Here is a 17687-nt window from a genome sequence, read left to right as displayed (position 1 = left end):
ATAGAATTGATGTTGCATTCTGGAATCTGTGGCATTATAATTGATTGATTTATTACCTCATGGATCATAATGATATTTGGTCTGTGTGCACTCTGCAGCTGTTTCAGTGATGTAAAAGGTTTCGGGTGTGTATCCTAAGGAACAACACTGACACTGAAGTTGGGTAGTGCCAGTTTGAGGCATGTCACACCAGTTGTAAGAGATTCACTTATTGTGTGTCAGTGAGGGTCCAAACCATTCTTAAGCCTTTGTTTTACCAAGTTTTACCTTGTGCCCCTGCCCGGTTTACTACCGGTATCCATATTTTTGGCCTCTCTTTTTCTTTCTTTCATATTGTTGCTGCTTTAAAAGTAGCAGAGCAGTGCCTCTATCTTATGTGCATACTAATAGTGAGTTCCGAGTGACACCATATTTGCCTTTATGTTGTCTTTCAGAAATGCGCAAAAGCAAAAATGCTAGAATCTATCAAAGTGTGGATCCAAGTGTGATCTTAGGAACACAGAGAAGGGCTTTATTTTCCCCTCAGTATTTCTGCCTGCACTTTGTCCAAGGGTGTTTTTGCTAAGCTGGAGCTGTCCTAATCCACTTGCAAAACTTCTGATTCTTGAATGGGGTCAACTATGGCCTCACTTTATTTTGATAAAGAGCAGTCACAAATATTCGTTCTCCTTGCAGTTACTATACTTCAGGAGCAAGGGTTAGAGCACTTTGGTCTTGGCTGTTGCTGACAAACATCAGCTCTGAACTCATGTACATGTGATGGTTCAGAAAAGAATCTTTACAACTGCCACTGGCACTTTAGCACCAATTCCCTAGAACTCAAGGGCTGGCACCAATTGCTGCTACTAGCTTTTGGTACCCAGGAGCTGCCAATCACCGACACCATGACATTGTTTCTTGAAACAAACATCACGGCTCGTATGATATGGTTGGAGAGCTTTCCTATATGTTATTCCACGTAACGTACACCATAAAGACTGGAGTCTTATTGAGACAGAGATAGTAAGAACTGCTGATACTGGAGTCAGGGATAACACAGTATGGCGCTGGAAGAACACAGTATGGTACTGGAAGAACACAGCAGGCCAGGTCGCATCATAGGAGCAGGAAAGCTGACATTTCGTGTCTGGAGCCTTCTTCAGAAAGGCTTCTGAAAAAAGATCCTGACCCGAAACGTCAGCTTTCCTGCTCCTATGATGCTACCTGGCCTGCTGTTTTCCTCCAGCTCCATACTACGTTATTGCTTATTGAGACAGATGACTTGAAGTTTATTAACAATGCTACTGTTGTAAGACCTGGTTTCTATGTAATCTGGTTTCCATGCTTACTGATGTTACAGCCGTGTCACCTGACTGTGAAAATACACATTGCTGACAATGCATTGCATCAATTCCATTCCACTGAGATGATTAAAGGGGAGGGGTGGATCTTTATACTGGAATGTCACATGTCATGATGTCAACTAACCATTTTAAAGGTACACTCCCCTTCCTTTAAGGGCCTCAAGCGATAATACAGTTGTGTGTACGTGTGTGTTTCTGCACGTATTCAAGGTTTGTGTGTGTTTGTGGTGTGTGGGGGTATACTTGTAGCTTGTGTGTTCAGATGTATTTGATGTGTTCGGGTTTATTTGTAATCTATATCAATGTATTTGTGGCACATATTGTATGTGTATGCAGTTTCAAAGCAGAAAATAATCTTTAGTACTCAGGCCGTGACTCTGATTTAATGCTATCACTTGATAAGTGCTCTGTATATTCATCAACAGCTCAAAGCATAATACTCAGGGACACTTTTCAGTGGAACACCAAGTACGCCAGTTCAAAAGGGCCAGCAGAAATGTATTCAAGGATACGAATGGTGGTTTTAGGAGAGACATCAAGAAGTATCTTACACAGGAGATGACAGCTACAAAACGCAACAAAACAAATAGTCCAACTCGTCTGCACTGACCAGGTTTCCTGAATTGATCCAGTCCCATTGGCCAGCATTTGGCTATATCCCTCGAAACCCTATCTATTCATATACCCATCCAGACAGCTTTTAAATGTTATAATTGTACCAGCCTCTTCCACTTCCTCTGGCAGCTCATTCCATACATGCACCACCCTCTACATGAAGAAGTTGTCCCTTATGTCCCTTTTAAATCTTTCTCCTCTCACCTTAAACCTATGTCCTCTAATTTTGGGCTCCCTCCATCCCAGGAAAAAGACCTTGACCATTTACCCTATCCAAGCCCCTCATAAACCTCTGCAAGGTCACCCGTGTCCAATGCTTCGGGGAAAATAGCCCCAGGCTGTTCAGCCTCTACCTATAGCTTGTACCCTCCAACTCTGACAACATCCTTGTAGATCTTTTCTGAACCTTTTCAACTTTAACAATGTCTTTCCTATAGCAGGGAGACCAGAATTGACCAAAATGTTCCAAAGGTAATCTGTGCAGTTACAACATGACATCCCAACATGCCTAGTTGTTAATACTGATTCACAATGGGATGCTGCTCTGCAGAAGAGAAAACCCGAAAATTCTTGGCATACCAGACATTTCAACAAAAGAACATTTCTTGATTAAAAATTTAGCAACTATTTCCACAACAGGTGTCAATTGTTAATGTGAAGCTGATGTTCCTTTTAGACCTCTGAACAAGATGGGAGAACTTTCTGTTGATCTCTGCTCAGCCAAGGCTGAGAGAGTGGGAAAATTTAGTAAAGCAGGTTATTAGAAATCCCTACCTTAAGGCCAGAAGTTCAAGTCCCACCTGCCTTCAAAGTGTCACATCTGAACAGGTTGATTAAAGATATCTAGATACGGAATTAGAAATGGAAAGTAGAGGAAAAGGCCTCAGTATTTACAAGAAATGGTCCGGTTCAGTAAGAGCTCAGTAACACTGTGCAGGAAACTGGGAATCTCCAGGGTCAGTAGGCCACGCTAATTCAAATGCAGGACTTCCTCATCCATTTCTCCCTCTGGGCCAGCTCACAGACCGACCCAGCACAGACTTAATCAGGGCAGAGTAGGAAGATGATGGGGTCCCCAAATGCTATTCTTACATTTGGTTGAATGGACCCCTCCCATCACAGGGGTAAGATTTTGTTACTACCATTTTGTTTTCAGGGTTCTTTGTTGGTTTGAAGTGATATTTTAGGATTTGCCTTCCCTACTTCTTTTTTAAAAAAACACTTTGGTTCAAATTATTGCGAAGTGAGGTAACGAAACAATTCCGAGCCCACTGACGACAGTCACAGCCACTGCCTTGGCGTCGGTTTGTCTGCCTTAGAACACATTTGTTTTAATTGCCCAGATAAGGGTTTGGACTTTGCTAATTGAGAAGCTTCACCATTTTCTTTGCTTTTAAGCTCATCACAATTTGATGCCTTGGTTAGCTTGAACTTAGTATGAACTTAAACATGTATTACTCTATGACTCAATGAACCATGTATTTCAAGTAGGTTTTAGTTTACTATCTTCATCCATTAACTATGTTTGGTAGACAGAACTTTATCTTTTTTGAAAAAAAAACTTCTTCCCCCTTATTCCGCTAGGAACTATTGTCCCTAATTGTCTTAGCTTTCATGGGATTGTTTAGGCAAATTGTTAACAATATTTGGTATTATTGATAAGCAAATGCAACATTGTTGCATTTTTCGGTTTCTACAATTATGTGTCATCTCTATCGCTGTAGAATGTAACTTCTGTGGTCTAAAAAAACTTGAGCTGGATATTTTTCTCAGCTGACATGGCCCCAATTCCAGTGATGGGGGGACACCAGATGACTGTCACATTCAGCCCATGGGAGGCGTTAATTCAAAAGATTTCCTAATAAGGGATGAAGAATTTTTCGAATTAGCGATAAAAGTTAGAAACTCCAAGAATATTTTTTGGCACAGTTTACCATGACTTCTTTAGTTTAATTCTTCTGAGACATAACTCAATGTAAGATCACTTCAAAGGCAGAGAAAGACACTGCTTGCACTGACATCATTCAAACGGTCCTGAAAGATCTTGGAGGATAAGATATTTCTATGTTGTCTTCATGGCTTTTTGTTATGATGTGTAGGTGCCGGTGTTGGACTGGGATGGACATGGTCAGAAGTCACACGACACCAGGGTATAATCCAGCAGGTTTATTTGAAAACACAAGCTTTTGGAGTCTTGCCCCGTCTTCAGGTGATAGAGGGAGAGGTGGCATCAGACACAGATTTTGTAAATAAAACATCAAAGTGCCATAGAATAGATGCAATTGTAATGAAGCAACCCAAGATGTCTGTTAAATCTTTAATCGGCTAGGAAGGAAATGCAGGTTTCAATTGATTAATATGTAAATCCCAGAATTTCTTTCAAGCCACTGCCCCGAGATAACTAAAGGTTTTATAAGAGGTGTCATCTCGGATCAGACAGTGCATTTTAGGCATGAGGCCTTGTTTAGAATTTGGCTCTGTATTAACTTGGAGTCAGACTGGTTTTACTTCCAAAGTAGGAATTTATAAAATGCCACATTGACTGTCAACAAATTGCGTGCTTTTTGAACAAAATAGAATGTATCTGCAATTACAGATCTGCAAATGCAGATTCACCCCATAGATTTGTGTGTGTGAGAGTGTGTGAGCGTGTGAGCGTGAGTGAGTGAGTGAGAGGCAGAGAGAGAGAGAGAGAGAGAGAGAGAGAGACTAATGTGTTAGGGTCACCTGTAGTGTGACATAAATCCAAGATCCTAGTTGAGGCCGTCCTCATGGGTACCGTATGGGGATTTATATATTAATCAACTGAAACCTGCATTTCCTTTCTAACTGATTAAAGAGTTAATAGACATCTTAGGTTTGTTCAATACAATTGCATAAGTTCTATGACCCTTTGATTTTTTAAACTTATAAATTCTGTGACTGATGCCACCTCTCTCAAAAACAACCTGAAGAAGAAGCAAGACTCTGAAAGCTTGTGTTTTCAAAATAAGCCTGTTGGACCATAAACTGGGGATGTGTGATTTTAGACCTTAGCTCTTTGTTAAGTATTCATAAAATCTTCTTTGTATCGAGTTGTAGAGTAATAAAGCACAGAAACAGACATTTGGTCCAACTCACCCACGCTGACCAGATATCCTAAACTGATTTAATTCCATTTGCAGCATTTAGCCCAAATGCCTCTAAACCCTTCCTATTCATATACCCATCTAGATGTCTTTTAAATGCTATTATTGTACCCACTATACCACTTTCTCTGGCAGCTCATTCCATACACACACCACCCTCTGCATGAAAAAGTTACTTCTCAGGTCCCTTGTAAATCTTTCCCCTCTCATCCTACACCTCCACCCTCTAGATTTGACTCTCCAACCCTGGAAAATTGCCTTGGTTATTCATGTTATCCATGCTCCTCATGATTTTATAAATCTCTATCTGTAAGGCCACCCTTCAGACTCTGACACTCCAGGCAAAATAGCCCTAGCCTATTCATCCTCTCCAATCCCAACAATATCCTTGTCAATCTTTTCTGAACCCTTTCAAGTTTGTCAACATCTTTCCGATAGCAAGGTGACCAGAACTGTATGCAGAATTCTAAAAGTGGCCTCACAGGACATGGGGTGCCATGTTGTGGCCTCACCAAACTCCTATACTCAATGCTCTGATCGATGAAGACAAGCATGCCAAATGCTTTCTTCAGCACCATGTGCACCATGTCCACTTTCAAGGAACCACGCACATGCAACCCTAGGTCTCTCTGTTCAGCAACATTCCCCACGGTCCTTCCATTAAGTGCATAAGTCCTGCCTTGATTTGCCTGACCAAAATCCAACATCTCGCATCTATCCAAATTAGACTCATCTGCCATTCCTCAGCCCATTAGTCCAGCTGATCCAGGTCCCATTGTACTCTTAGATAACCTTCTTCAAGGTCCACACACCACCTATTTTGGTTTCATCTGCAAACGTACTAACCATACCTCCTATACTCACATCCAAATCATTTATATAAATATTTAAATAGTTGTACTTGATTCGGAAATTCTCAGTATTTATACGGGGCTAGGATAAGCACAACTGAGGATCCCATTGTTATAAATTCTCAATTTATAACTTAAGAGAATTTAATTAAATGGCTTTATATCTCAAAACACATAACTACTGCATGGAGTTGGGCATTAAATTCTGGCCCATATTTCCAAATGGCATCCTTTGGATTTACAGAGACTGGCATTAGAAGGTTGGCACACCTGCTCATTTCCCCAGCTTGGATAGGAAAGGTAGCTTCATGACTGCCATAGTTTCAAATATCCATTATTAAAATCTTTAAATACTTACCCATTAATTTCCTTACAATTTTTTTCACTGATGGAGAAGTATTTTTAAAAGGTTTGCACCTTGCTTGGTTTCTTAAGAAAAGCTGTCAAAGAGCTCAACGTTAAATTTGTCTTTTAACTGAAGGAGAATGTTAGCATGCCACCATTCTGTCCTGCTTGTAGGCACCTATGTTAAATAAATATAACATTTTGCATCATGATTTCCTTGGTCATGACACCGTCTCACACTGTGTGATTAGTAGCTGCATTCACAGCCCCGACTTTGTCATTGAGGTTATTGAACAGGCTAAGGTCAAAGCAACATTGGGCTGGTGCCTGGGCTCGCCTTGTCTGCTGGGAATCAGTTTTTGTGAGTTCTAATAAGAATGTCTTCCTCAGTACAATGTGTGTTGTTGAGATTTATATGCTGTGGATTGGAATCTCCCTTCAGACAAATGTGACAGAAAATGAAGGGATATCAAGTGAAACCAACAATGTTTACAAGAAGAATTAGTTTGGTATTTTCAGGATGATACATTGATATGGACTTGTTATTAACTATGATGTCCTACCTGAAGGAAACTTTATGAGAACTGAAACTCAGCCAAGTCATAAAGATCAGAGATGATTCTATACTTAGGATCAAATGTTTGTTTTTGGCCCCCAAACAGACAGAATCAGTTCATGCTCATCATTTGTTCCATTTGATGCAAACTATGCAGCAAACTAAATGTTAGGATTTTATGTATATATTACGGCATCATCCCAAATGTTGGTTCCAATAGGCTTAGAAGAAGCAGATTTTGGTTAGGGGGATTGGATGTCTATTGAGGATTAGAACTGACTGGAATCAATGGAAAGAGTCTCACTGTCTAGAACAGCTTCCCTTACTTATTCAAATAAATAACATGTACTTTCTTACGGGGCTCAGGAATTGTACATGGACTGACAGGATCCTCTTTGGATGGATATTTATGGAGCATTTTCAACTGTTAGCAGTTCATTCAGGCTATGATTCTGTACAGCATATAACTGCTGAATGATCTACTTCTGCTCCCAATTCATACATCTGCATGTGATATTTCCAAAAGTTGACTTCTCGAGTGAAGGGGATGTCAGCCAGTGTTCCGCGTTAAAGGGAAATGGATACAGAGGCAGTGGAACTGATTAGGATACCGACTTTCTGAGAATGTAAAAATAATATGAACCCAAAACAGTGAATAATTGAAAAATTTAAGGGCTGGAGACTTCATAAGGATGTTTATCATCATTTATTATTGAAATAATCTGTTAATATTTTAAATTATAGATTCACCTCTTTTTACAGAACAGTATGCACAAACATCTTTTTGAACATTAAATAAGACCACTCCCAATGTTAATGATAGATTAATTAAAATTATTTATAAGGATTCACTGAACTTGAGCTCTTCTAATCACAAAATGTGGTAGAAGCAAAGACCTTTGAATTTATGAGTTGTTAAGTAATTTGGTTTGCAGCCTGGCCATCCCACTATAGATTGAAAGAACTTTCACATTTTCTGCCTTCTCTATTTGATTGTTAAAAATGTGTTCTCATTCGCAAGCCCACTCATTCCCATCTGTGCTGTTTTTAGGTTACCTTGACCTAGTGTTTCCCTCTTGTCTCTTTGGTTCACTCAGTCCTATATGGAAGCTCCCTCGTTTGCCTTTGCGCATTCTGAATGAGAATCTCGACACAAATCATAGATTAATGTTCTTTCCAGAAGTTTTTTTAAAAAATTTCACATATTTATTTAGCCCAGCTCTCATCTCAACTGAGTCAAACATTACAATCCTCTACTGCCAGTACACTTACATCTCCTCTGGTCTGAATAATTAGCTGCAAAACAGTTTCTAAATTATAGATAGATTTTCATTGCAGACTCAGGTGTATGAACAATTGGTTGAAATAGCACTCAGGTGAATTTAATTCAATGTTAGGAACAGATGAATAATGACAGCAGTCTGGGCCAATCTACTCAAATATAGTAAAACAAAGAATTGTGGATGCTGAAGATCTGAAAAATAAAACAAAATTTGCTGGAGAAAATCAGCAGTTCTGGTACCATCTGTGGGGAGAAAGTAGAGTCAAGTCCAGCGACTCTTCAACGCTCTTCTGATGAAGTTAAATGTTAGTCTAATAATAACCATGAATCCTTTGTCGATTGTTGTAAAAACCCACCCGATTCACTAGATTTCCTTGCGGGAGGGAAGTGTACCATCCTTATCTGGACTGGCCTACATGTAACTCCAGACCCACAGCAATCTGAACTGCCCTCTGGGCAATTAAGAACAGGTAACAAATGCTGGCCTAGCCAATAATGCCTAAATCCCATGAAGGAATAAAAAAAATTGATCTTTAGGAATTATTCAAGGCTTTTTTTTGGAATGTTCAGATGATAACTATGTAATAATATCCTCTCCTTTCCACGCTAACCACATTCTGGGAGCAATTTCAACGCCTCAACAATGTGTGCGAAAAGAAATGGGTGTGAATACAGACCAGTAATTCCCAGTTTGATTGCGGCATCGGGGGAGGATTCCTCATTAGACAAACGATTATGTTTAAGCTTTCAGTGGCGGTCTCTGTTTATTTACTGTCCTTCCAAGAAAACTGACCACAAACTACACAGTTTATGCCCACATGAGGTCTACAGGTCCCCTGAATGCAATTCCTGAGAGCTTGGCTATACAGACCATATTGGGCATTCACTGTCTATATGACAGAGAACCAAAAGCTAGACAATTGAACCTCTAGACATGCTTTTGTTTTTCCAATTCATTCAGGATTGCACTGGAGAAGATGGTTGAGAGCTGCCTACTTAAACTGCTGTAGGTCAAGTTAGAGCGACAATTTTGTTCGGGAGGTAGTTCCAGGAGTACGATCCATCTACAGTTTGGTATTTCTGGTTAGTTAACCTTTTGTCAAAATACCAAACAGAAAAAGTCTTTCTAAACAAACGCCTGTACTGTAACTATAATGCCAGAGGAGTTCCACATGGTGAAATGGAAAGCTTTTACAACAATAAAAGCTGCATCAGCTTGCATTTCTTACAAATGAAACTTGGTCACCTCGTTACCCGCCAAATGCCTAGAGGGCACCTTGCTCACCCCTCACACATGTATCAGTTAGATGCACATGCAGTCTTCATGAAAACTCCACTCAAACAGATACCATTTTAAAGTAGTTAGCAAGGCAACATACACTGAAGGGAAATGTGTGACTGTAACAATTCTGCTGCCTGCAGCTTGTAAATGACATTTAAGATTCTTGATGTTTTGCTTTGTAAACTGAGTCAATCACAGGCACTGTCATAAACATGGTAATGTTTCAAAACTGCACTGGCCTATGGGCTAGACTACTTCCATTCAGTGACAGGACTGAGATACTCACCTATTTTGTTTCAGAGATACTAGGAACTGCAGATGCTGGAGAATCTGAGACAACAAGGTGTAGAGCTGGATGAACACAGCAGACCAAGCAGCATCACAGGAGCAGGAAAGCTGATATTTCGGGCCTCGACCCTTCGTCAGAAACGTCAGCTTTCCTGCTCCTATGATGCTATTTGGCCTGCTGTGTTCGTCCAGCTCTACACCTTATTATCTCACCTATTTTGTTTGTTTTATTTAAAACGATTTGAATCAAATCTGTTAAGTTAATTTTTTTTAAAGCAAAACATTTTTATAACATTGCAACAGTGATTACAAAATGTATTCCATTCCTGGAAAGCACTTTGAGGCTTGCTGAGATTGTGAAGTGTTTTATATAAATGCATGTCATTCTTTCATTGCCATATACCTTAGCTTTTGTTCAAGTTCATGCTCTACTATATTCACCGAAATTTGGATCCCTTTCTCTTTTCTGCATTATGTGTCTGTCTTCAGAGCAGAAGACATAAGTTGCACACTAGTAACAATGGGAAAATTAGGCAGTAAAGGAGTAAAAATGTTACATATCAGCAGAATTATAATCCAGCAGGTTCCTAGGACCTAACAGTCTGCATCTTAGAGTTGGCAATGAGTTTGTGAGAAAAGGATAGTGGATGCTTTGGCAATGATTCATTAAAACTCCCTAAATTCAGGAATCTACCACACAGGTTGGAAAAAGATAGCAATAGTATTCACAAGATGAGGGAGAGAGAAAACAGAGTATGGGGCAATTTGCCTGACATCAGTTCGGAAAGTGGTGAAATTTATTATTAAGTAAGTTAACAATGCACTTACAAAATTATGGCATGACAGACGAAGTCAACATGGTTGTATGAAAGAAAAATTATGTTTGACAAACATATTTGTAGTTTTTTTTTCAGGATGTAATTATTCAGGTAAATATAGGGGAAGCAGTAAATGTAGTACAAAATCAAAGTTGTTGGAGAATCTCGTCAGGTCTGGCAGTGTCTGTGAAGGAACAAACAGAGTTAACGTTTCGGGTCCGGGTCCTCAGTGTCACAGGGCCCAAAACGCTAACTCTGTTTTGTCCTTCACAGATGCTGCCAGACCTGCCAAGTTTCTCCAGCAACTTTATTTTTGTTCCTGATTTACAGCATCTGCAGTTCTTTCGGTTTTTATTTAGTAAATGTAGTACGCCTGGTATTCCAAAAGTTATTCATGAGGTGCCACACAAAAGATGCATTGTCCAGATAAGGCCCCACAGTTTAGGAGGTAATATATGAGCGTAGACAGTAGTTTGATTTGTGGACAGAAAGTGAAGAATGGGATAATAAGTCGAACATTGTGAAGTTGGCAGCTGTGACTAGTGGAGTGCTGTAAGAGTCAGATCTGGGGCCTCGGCTCCTTGCAATTGATACAACGGAATGGACAAAGATTTCGAGAGTGACAGATCTAAATTTGTTGAGAAAATGCAGCACATCGAGGGACTCTTGTGGCATAACGGACAGTGTTAGTATGCTTACCTTTGATCCTGGGTTCAAATCCACATACTCCAGAGATATGTAATGATGTCTCTGAGCAGTTTGGTTAGGAAATTGGCCATGTAAGTTTGGAGGAGGACACAGATGTTGCAAAGAGATATAGATGGGTTAAGTGGACAACAAATGGCAGATAGGGTATAAAATGGGTCAGGTGAAGTACTCACTTCAGCTGTAAGGTCAAAAAAAGCAGAATGTTTTCTAAAAAGGTGTGAAACTTGAAATGCTGATATGCAGAGAGACTTGAGTAAAATCATACAAAGAATTCAAACAGTTTGCAATAAATACAGAAGGCACTGGAGAAATCAGTGATTCTAGCAGTATCTGCGGAGAGTTAATGTTTCGAGACCAGCATGAAACATCTTTGGAACACTTATGTTGTGAAGAAGACCAATGGGACTTAAAACAAGAACTCTGCTTCTCTGTCCATAGATACTGCCAGACCTGCTGAGCTTCTCCAGCAATTTCTGTACTTATTTCAGGTTTCCAGGATCTGCAGTATTTTGCTTCTATGGGGAAAATGTCAGCCCTGCAGTTACAGAACAATTAGGGAGATAAGTGATAGTTGGTCTTTACTGCAAGGAGGTTGGTGTAGAAGAAAAAAAAATCTTCTGAAATTGGAGTTAAGATGGATAGTACACCCCCGGAGTTCTGTAGGCAGTTTTGGTGTCCATACGTTCGGAAGGATATACTTAAAATAAATGCTGGTTCAGCCTTTGACACCCCATGAATGAATTTTTTAAAAAGTCCTAGGTTCAAGTCCGACTTGCTCCAAAGATGTGTCATTACACATTTTTGAATAGAATGATTAAAAATATCCAGGCAGTGAGCACAGGGCTCTCGTGGCCACTCTGGGCCAGAAAGTTTTGGTTCAAGTCCCACCTGCTCCAGAAGTGTGTAATAATGTTCTGACCAAGTTGATTCAAAACAGTTACATTGGAGGCAGGACAGCGGAACTTCACTAGATTGGTCTCTGAGGGGAAAGAGTTATTTTATGCCATAAGGATTGTGAATCTTTAGAATTCTCCAATTAGAAGATAAGGATCCTTCATCATTGATTATATTTAAGGCTGGGATAGAAAGATATATGGTCTTTCGGGGATATGGCGGGGGGGGGGGTGGGGTGGGGAAGCAGCTGAGAAAGTGGAGTTGAAGCCCAAGATCAGCCTTGACAATATTGGGTAATGGACTCAATGGACTGTAGGATCTCCTCCTCCTGTTGCAGGTGTACTCTCTCAATATCATGGGGTGATTGTTTCGAACATTCCAAAGCTCAGTTTCACTGAATGCTCGGGATGTCTGGCCACTTTAAAAGGAACATTTTTGTGATAAGTCCGCATTACCAGCTCCCCCAAGTTTGATTCGATAGATACATTGGCCAACTCTGTTCCCACCACTACCACCGTCACTGCCCTCTCTTATGCTCATTTCCAGTGCCAAGCAGGCAATGTCCTCACCTTTTGAGAATCCTGTGTTGCTGGGTTTGTTCAACTGAGTCAAGCATCGACGTTCCTCCCGCTGCATCTCCAGATACAGTCGGCAGTCGGAGTGGATGCCATTTACCTACAAGCCGTGACAGGAAGCAGTAATTTAATTTAATTCACCCTACACTCAAACACACGCTGTGTAAACGTAAACATACATATGTACGTGAGCGCACACACACACACACACACACACACACACAGAGGACCACTGGTTAACAATGAAACAGTACAGGCAGCTTGCTGGGAACAAATGGAAGTCAGTCACAAGTGTCGAATTTGTCAAGATTTCCTTTCACTATTCACTGATGAGATGCGAGTGTCGCTGGCAGGGCCAGAATTTACTGCTGGCCTCTAGTTGCCCCGATAACGTGGTAGGGATCTGTCTTCTTGAACCACTGCAGTCCACATGCTGTAAGCAGACCCACATTTTATTCAGGAGGGAATTTCAGGATTTTGACCCAGCAACACTTAAGGAACGACGATATATTTCTAAGTCAGGATGGCGACTGACTTGGAGGGCAACTTGCAGGTGGTGGTGCCCCCATGTATCCGCTGCCCTTGTTGTTCTTGATGAAGTGGACTTGGGTTTGAAAGGTCCTGCCTTGGGATCTTTGGTGAATTACTCTCATGCATCTTGTAGATAGTACACACTTGAGTAGTAGAGTGACTCAAATATTTGTGGACGTCCTGCCAATTAAAAGGCTGCTTTGTCTTGGGCGGTATAAATATTATTACACAACGGGGATAATGTCACTTGGCTACCTGTCCTGTAACTTATCACCAGGGGATGAAATTCACACATATCGGCACACACAATCTGAACCGTCTCCAAAATTACTCCCAGGGAAATGATCAGCTCGGTTCTCCCTGAGAAAAAAGTTCCCAACACTTCCCTCCCTTGCCCTGAAAGCCTCACACTCTCTTGTTGCATTAAACAGCGCTTCTTGTTGCCAGCATCAGAAAACAATCTTCAACACCAAGTAATTCAAGCGGGAAAGGCGGCGGCGCTATGTAAACGCAGCCCCTGCCCTGTTCATTCTGAGTTTCTGAAGGACACAGCAGCAGTTTGCCGAAAGGTAACAGCTTCACAAAAAAAACCTGGGTCCATCAAGACCTAATTTCTGAGGAAGGGTCACCGCATTCGAAACGTTAACTGTTTTTTTTTCCTTTGACAGATGCTGCCAGACCTGCTGAGCTTTTCCAACAACTTTTCAGTTTTGTTTCCTGGGTCCCTCAGACCTTGTAAACCAGCGAGAGATATTTGCAACTCAAGTGCACCTAACTATCATTTTAGATCATCTTCAATCACAAAACTTCACAAAAGGCAGAGGTACAAAAGCATGTTTAAACAGTTAAAACGAACTGGTAATTTCTCCCTAGTCCTCTTTTCGCAGTGATTTCCCTCCCAACAAGCCTGACAAGGTTCAGGTTGAGCATAAACGTAAACTGATTAAGCTGAAGGTGAAAATCCTGTTTCTTCCTGCCGGCGTTGGCTGTCAGACTGACCACACCGTATTCCAGTGCAGGCTGCTGTCACTTTGCTAACTCTGCACTTTGTGTTTACGTGGAGACTTCACTCCCGGAGCACTCACCGAAAACAAGGAGCAGAAGGTGAAGGAGATTTTGAACAGAATCTCCCTCATGGCGACGCCTTGTTCACTTCTTTCCAAAGAGGACTTTCCCTTCCAGCGGATAACACCATCAGCGCGCTCTCTCTCCGTCACACACACAGCCCGTACCCAGCTCCAGATGGGAATGAGCAACTGCACAGGCAGCCCACTCACATCCACCTCTGCCCGGACACACACCCACCCGCTCCGCATCTGGTATTGAAAGCAACTTCCTCAGGGAAAGGTCACTCAACTCTCCCGGCTCCCGCCCCCTCCCACTCATTACCCCACTCCCCCTCACTCATTCACTACCCAACTCCCGCCCCTTTCACTCCTTCCCTCACTCCCTCCTCACTCGCCCCCCTTCACTCTCTGCCCCCCACCGCTGTCTCAACCACCCTCTCTCCCCCGCCCCCACCACATCTCTCCCCCCCTCGCCCCCATCACTCCCTCCCGCCTCCTACCCGCTCCCCCTCCCTTGCCCCATCTCTCCCTGTCACTCACACCCCTCCCTAGACCCCCCCTTCCCCCCTCACACCCCTCCCTTCCCCCCTCACACCCCTCCCTTCCCCCCTCACACCCCCCCTCGATCCCCCCTCACACCCCCCCTCAATCCCCCATTCCCCCCTCGATCCCCCCTCACACCCCCCCTCGATCCCCCCTCCCCCTCACACCCCCCTCGATCCCCCCTCCCCCTCACACCCCCCTCGATCCCCCCTCCCCCTCACACCCCCCTCCCCCCCCCTCCCCCTCACACCCCCCTCCCCCCCCCTCCCCCTCACACCCCCCTCCCCCTCACACCCCCCTCCCCCTCACACCCCCCCTCGATCCCCCCTCCCCCTCACACCCCCCCTCCCCCTCACACCCCCCCTCGCCCTCACACCCCCCCTCCCCCTCACACCCCCCCTCGCCCTCACACCCCCCTCGATCCCCCCTCCCCCTCACACCCCCCTCCCCCTCACACCCCCCTCCCCCTCACACCCCCCTCCCCCTCACACCCCCCTCGATCCCCCCCTTCCCCCTCGATCCCCCCCTTCCCCCTCACACCCCCCTCCCCCCTCACACCCCCCTCCCCCTCACACCCCCCTCGATCCCCCCTTCCCCCTCGATCCCCCCCTTCCCCCTCGATCCCCCCCTTCCCCCTCGATCCCCCCCTTCCCCCTCACACCCCCCCTTCCCCCTCACACCCCCCTTCCCCCTCACACCCCCCTCACACCCCCCTCAATCCCCCATTGCCCCCTCACCCCCCCCTTCCCCCTCACACCCCCTTCCCCCTCACACCCCCCCTTCCCCCTCACACCCCCCCTTCCCCCTCACACCCCGTTTCTCCCCTGACACCCCGTTTCCCCCTGACACCCCCTTTCCCCCTCACAGCCCCTTTCCCCCTCACACCCCCTTTCCCCCTCACACCCCCTTTCCCCCTCACATACCTCTTAGCCCCTCACATCCCCCATTACTCCCACACAACCCCCTTCCCCCTCATACCCACTATACCCCCTCACAACCCCCTATAACCCCTCACAACCCCATCACCCCCATCACAAGCTCCTTTTGCCCATCTCACCTTCTTAACCCCTGACAACTGCCTTTTGCCCCCTTCACACACCCCCATTTTCCCCTCACACCCCCTTCCCCACTCATATGCCCCATTCCCCCTTCACAACCCCCATAGCCCCCCACATCCCCCTTAGCTTCCACATTCATCCACCACTCCTTCCTCCTCCTCCTCACACACCCCCCCGCCATATCCCAACTTCCTCCTCTCTCCATTCTCCATCTCGCCCCCTCTTCCCATCCATCACCTCTCTTCTCCTTTCCCCTATCCCCCCTCCTCTGCCCTCCACCCACTTCCTCCCTCCTCTGCCCCCTCCCCGACCTGTATCCCCCATCTTCTCCCTCCCCCTCCCCACCTCGCCCTTCTCCCCCTCCCCACCTCGCCCTTCTCCCCCTCCCCACCTCGCCCTTCTCCCCCTCCCCACCTCGCCCTTCTCCCCCTCCCCACCTCGCCCTTCTCCCCACCTCGCCCTTCTCCCCACCTCGCCCTTCTCCCCACCTCGCCCTTCTCCCCCAACCCCACTTCTCCCCCAACCCCACTTCTCCCCCAACCCCACTTCTCCCCCAACCCCACTTCTCCCCCTCAGCCCTCCTCACCATCCTCCCCTCCTCCCCACCTCAACCCTCTCCTTATCCCCTCCTTTCTCCCCTCCCCACCTCCCGTCCTTTCTCCCCTCCCCACCTCCCGTCCTTTCTCCCCTCCCCACCTCCCGTCCTTTCTCCCCTCCCCACCTCCCGTCCTTTCTCCCCTCCCCACCTCCCGTCCTTTCTCCCCTCCCCACCTCCCGTCCTTTCTCCCCTCTCTCCCCCTCTTTCTAACCCCCTCCCTAGCCCCCAACCCTCCCTTCTCCTAGTTCTTTCCTTCCCTCCCTTCCCCCTCCCTTCTTCCCCGCCCCTCCTTGAAGCCCTCTCCCCCTTCACTTACCACCCCTTCCCCACCTCACTCACCTCCCTCTCCTCCCTTATCTCCCTCACCTGTCCTCCTTCATCTCCCTGTCCTGTCTTCGCCCCTCGCCTCCATCCTGCCTCCTCCAACACCATCCCCCAACACCCCCTCCCCCCTCACTCCACCACTACTCCTCCCCCTGTCCTCCCCCATCAACCTTCCTCTCCCCGTCTCTCCAGAGAATTGCTAGCAATGTGGCTTTATTCAGAAAAGGTTGTAATGTTAATCTAGCGATGGCAGACCTGTTTGCGCAACATTGATACTGGTGATGCTTTTGGAAACAATTATTAGTGATAGAGTTAGTGTTCACGTGGAAAAAGGTGTGTTCATAGAATTCCTACAGTGTACAGAGAGGCCATTCGGCCTGTCAGGTCTGCATCATCCCTCCCAGCCTATCCCTGCATTTCCCATGTCTTATCTACCTAACGTGCACATCTTTGGACTGTGAGAAGGAACCAGAGCACCCAGTGGAAACCCATGCAGATATGGGGAGAATATGCAATCCCCACACAGACAGTGTGCCAAGGGTGGCGATGAACCTGGATTCCTGGAAGCTTAAAGCAGCAGTGCTAAACACTGTGCACCTTACAATAGATTAGCAAGAGTGAGCATGGGTTTCTGACGTGGAAATCATGTATGACTGACTTGTTTAGAGATGATTGTTAATGGCAAAGGTTGATGAGGATAATGTTGTTGATGTGATATCCATGGATTTCCAAAAGGTGTTTGATACAATGCCACACCAGCGACACTGGTAACATAGACACAAATTTGGCTCAGTGATAGAAAACAGAGAGCAGGGCCATAGAACCATACAGCATGGAAACAGACACCTCAGTCCAACTCGTCCTTGCTGGCCATGTCCCCA

General features: G+C 44.8%; 1 protein-coding gene across 1 annotated transcript in view; it reads right to left on the bottom strand.

The window, feature by feature from the left end:
- The window catches only part of vipr2 (vasoactive intestinal peptide receptor 2), a 148398-nt gene extending 133855 nt beyond the window's left edge, over window positions 1–14543 (bottom strand). Inside the window, exons 1-2 of the mRNA XM_048559580.2 lie at window positions 14302–14543; window positions 12680–12785 (exon numbers count right to left, since the gene is read on the bottom strand). Coding sequence (XP_048415537.2) covers window positions 12680–12785; window positions 14302–14532 — 337 coding nt within the window. The 5' untranslated portion in view covers window positions 14533–14543. The remainder of the gene's footprint in view (window positions 1–12679; window positions 12786–14301) is intronic.
- Between the last annotated feature and the right edge of the window lie 3144 nt (window positions 14544–17687).

This window comes from Stegostoma tigrinum, chromosome 2 (assembly GCF_030684315.1).
Source record: "Stegostoma tigrinum isolate sSteTig4 chromosome 2, sSteTig4.hap1, whole genome shotgun sequence".
NCBI lineage: Eukaryota > Metazoa > Chordata > Chondrichthyes > Orectolobiformes > Stegostomatidae > Stegostoma > Stegostoma tigrinum.
This window is presented reverse-complemented; position numbering and strand designations above follow the sequence as displayed.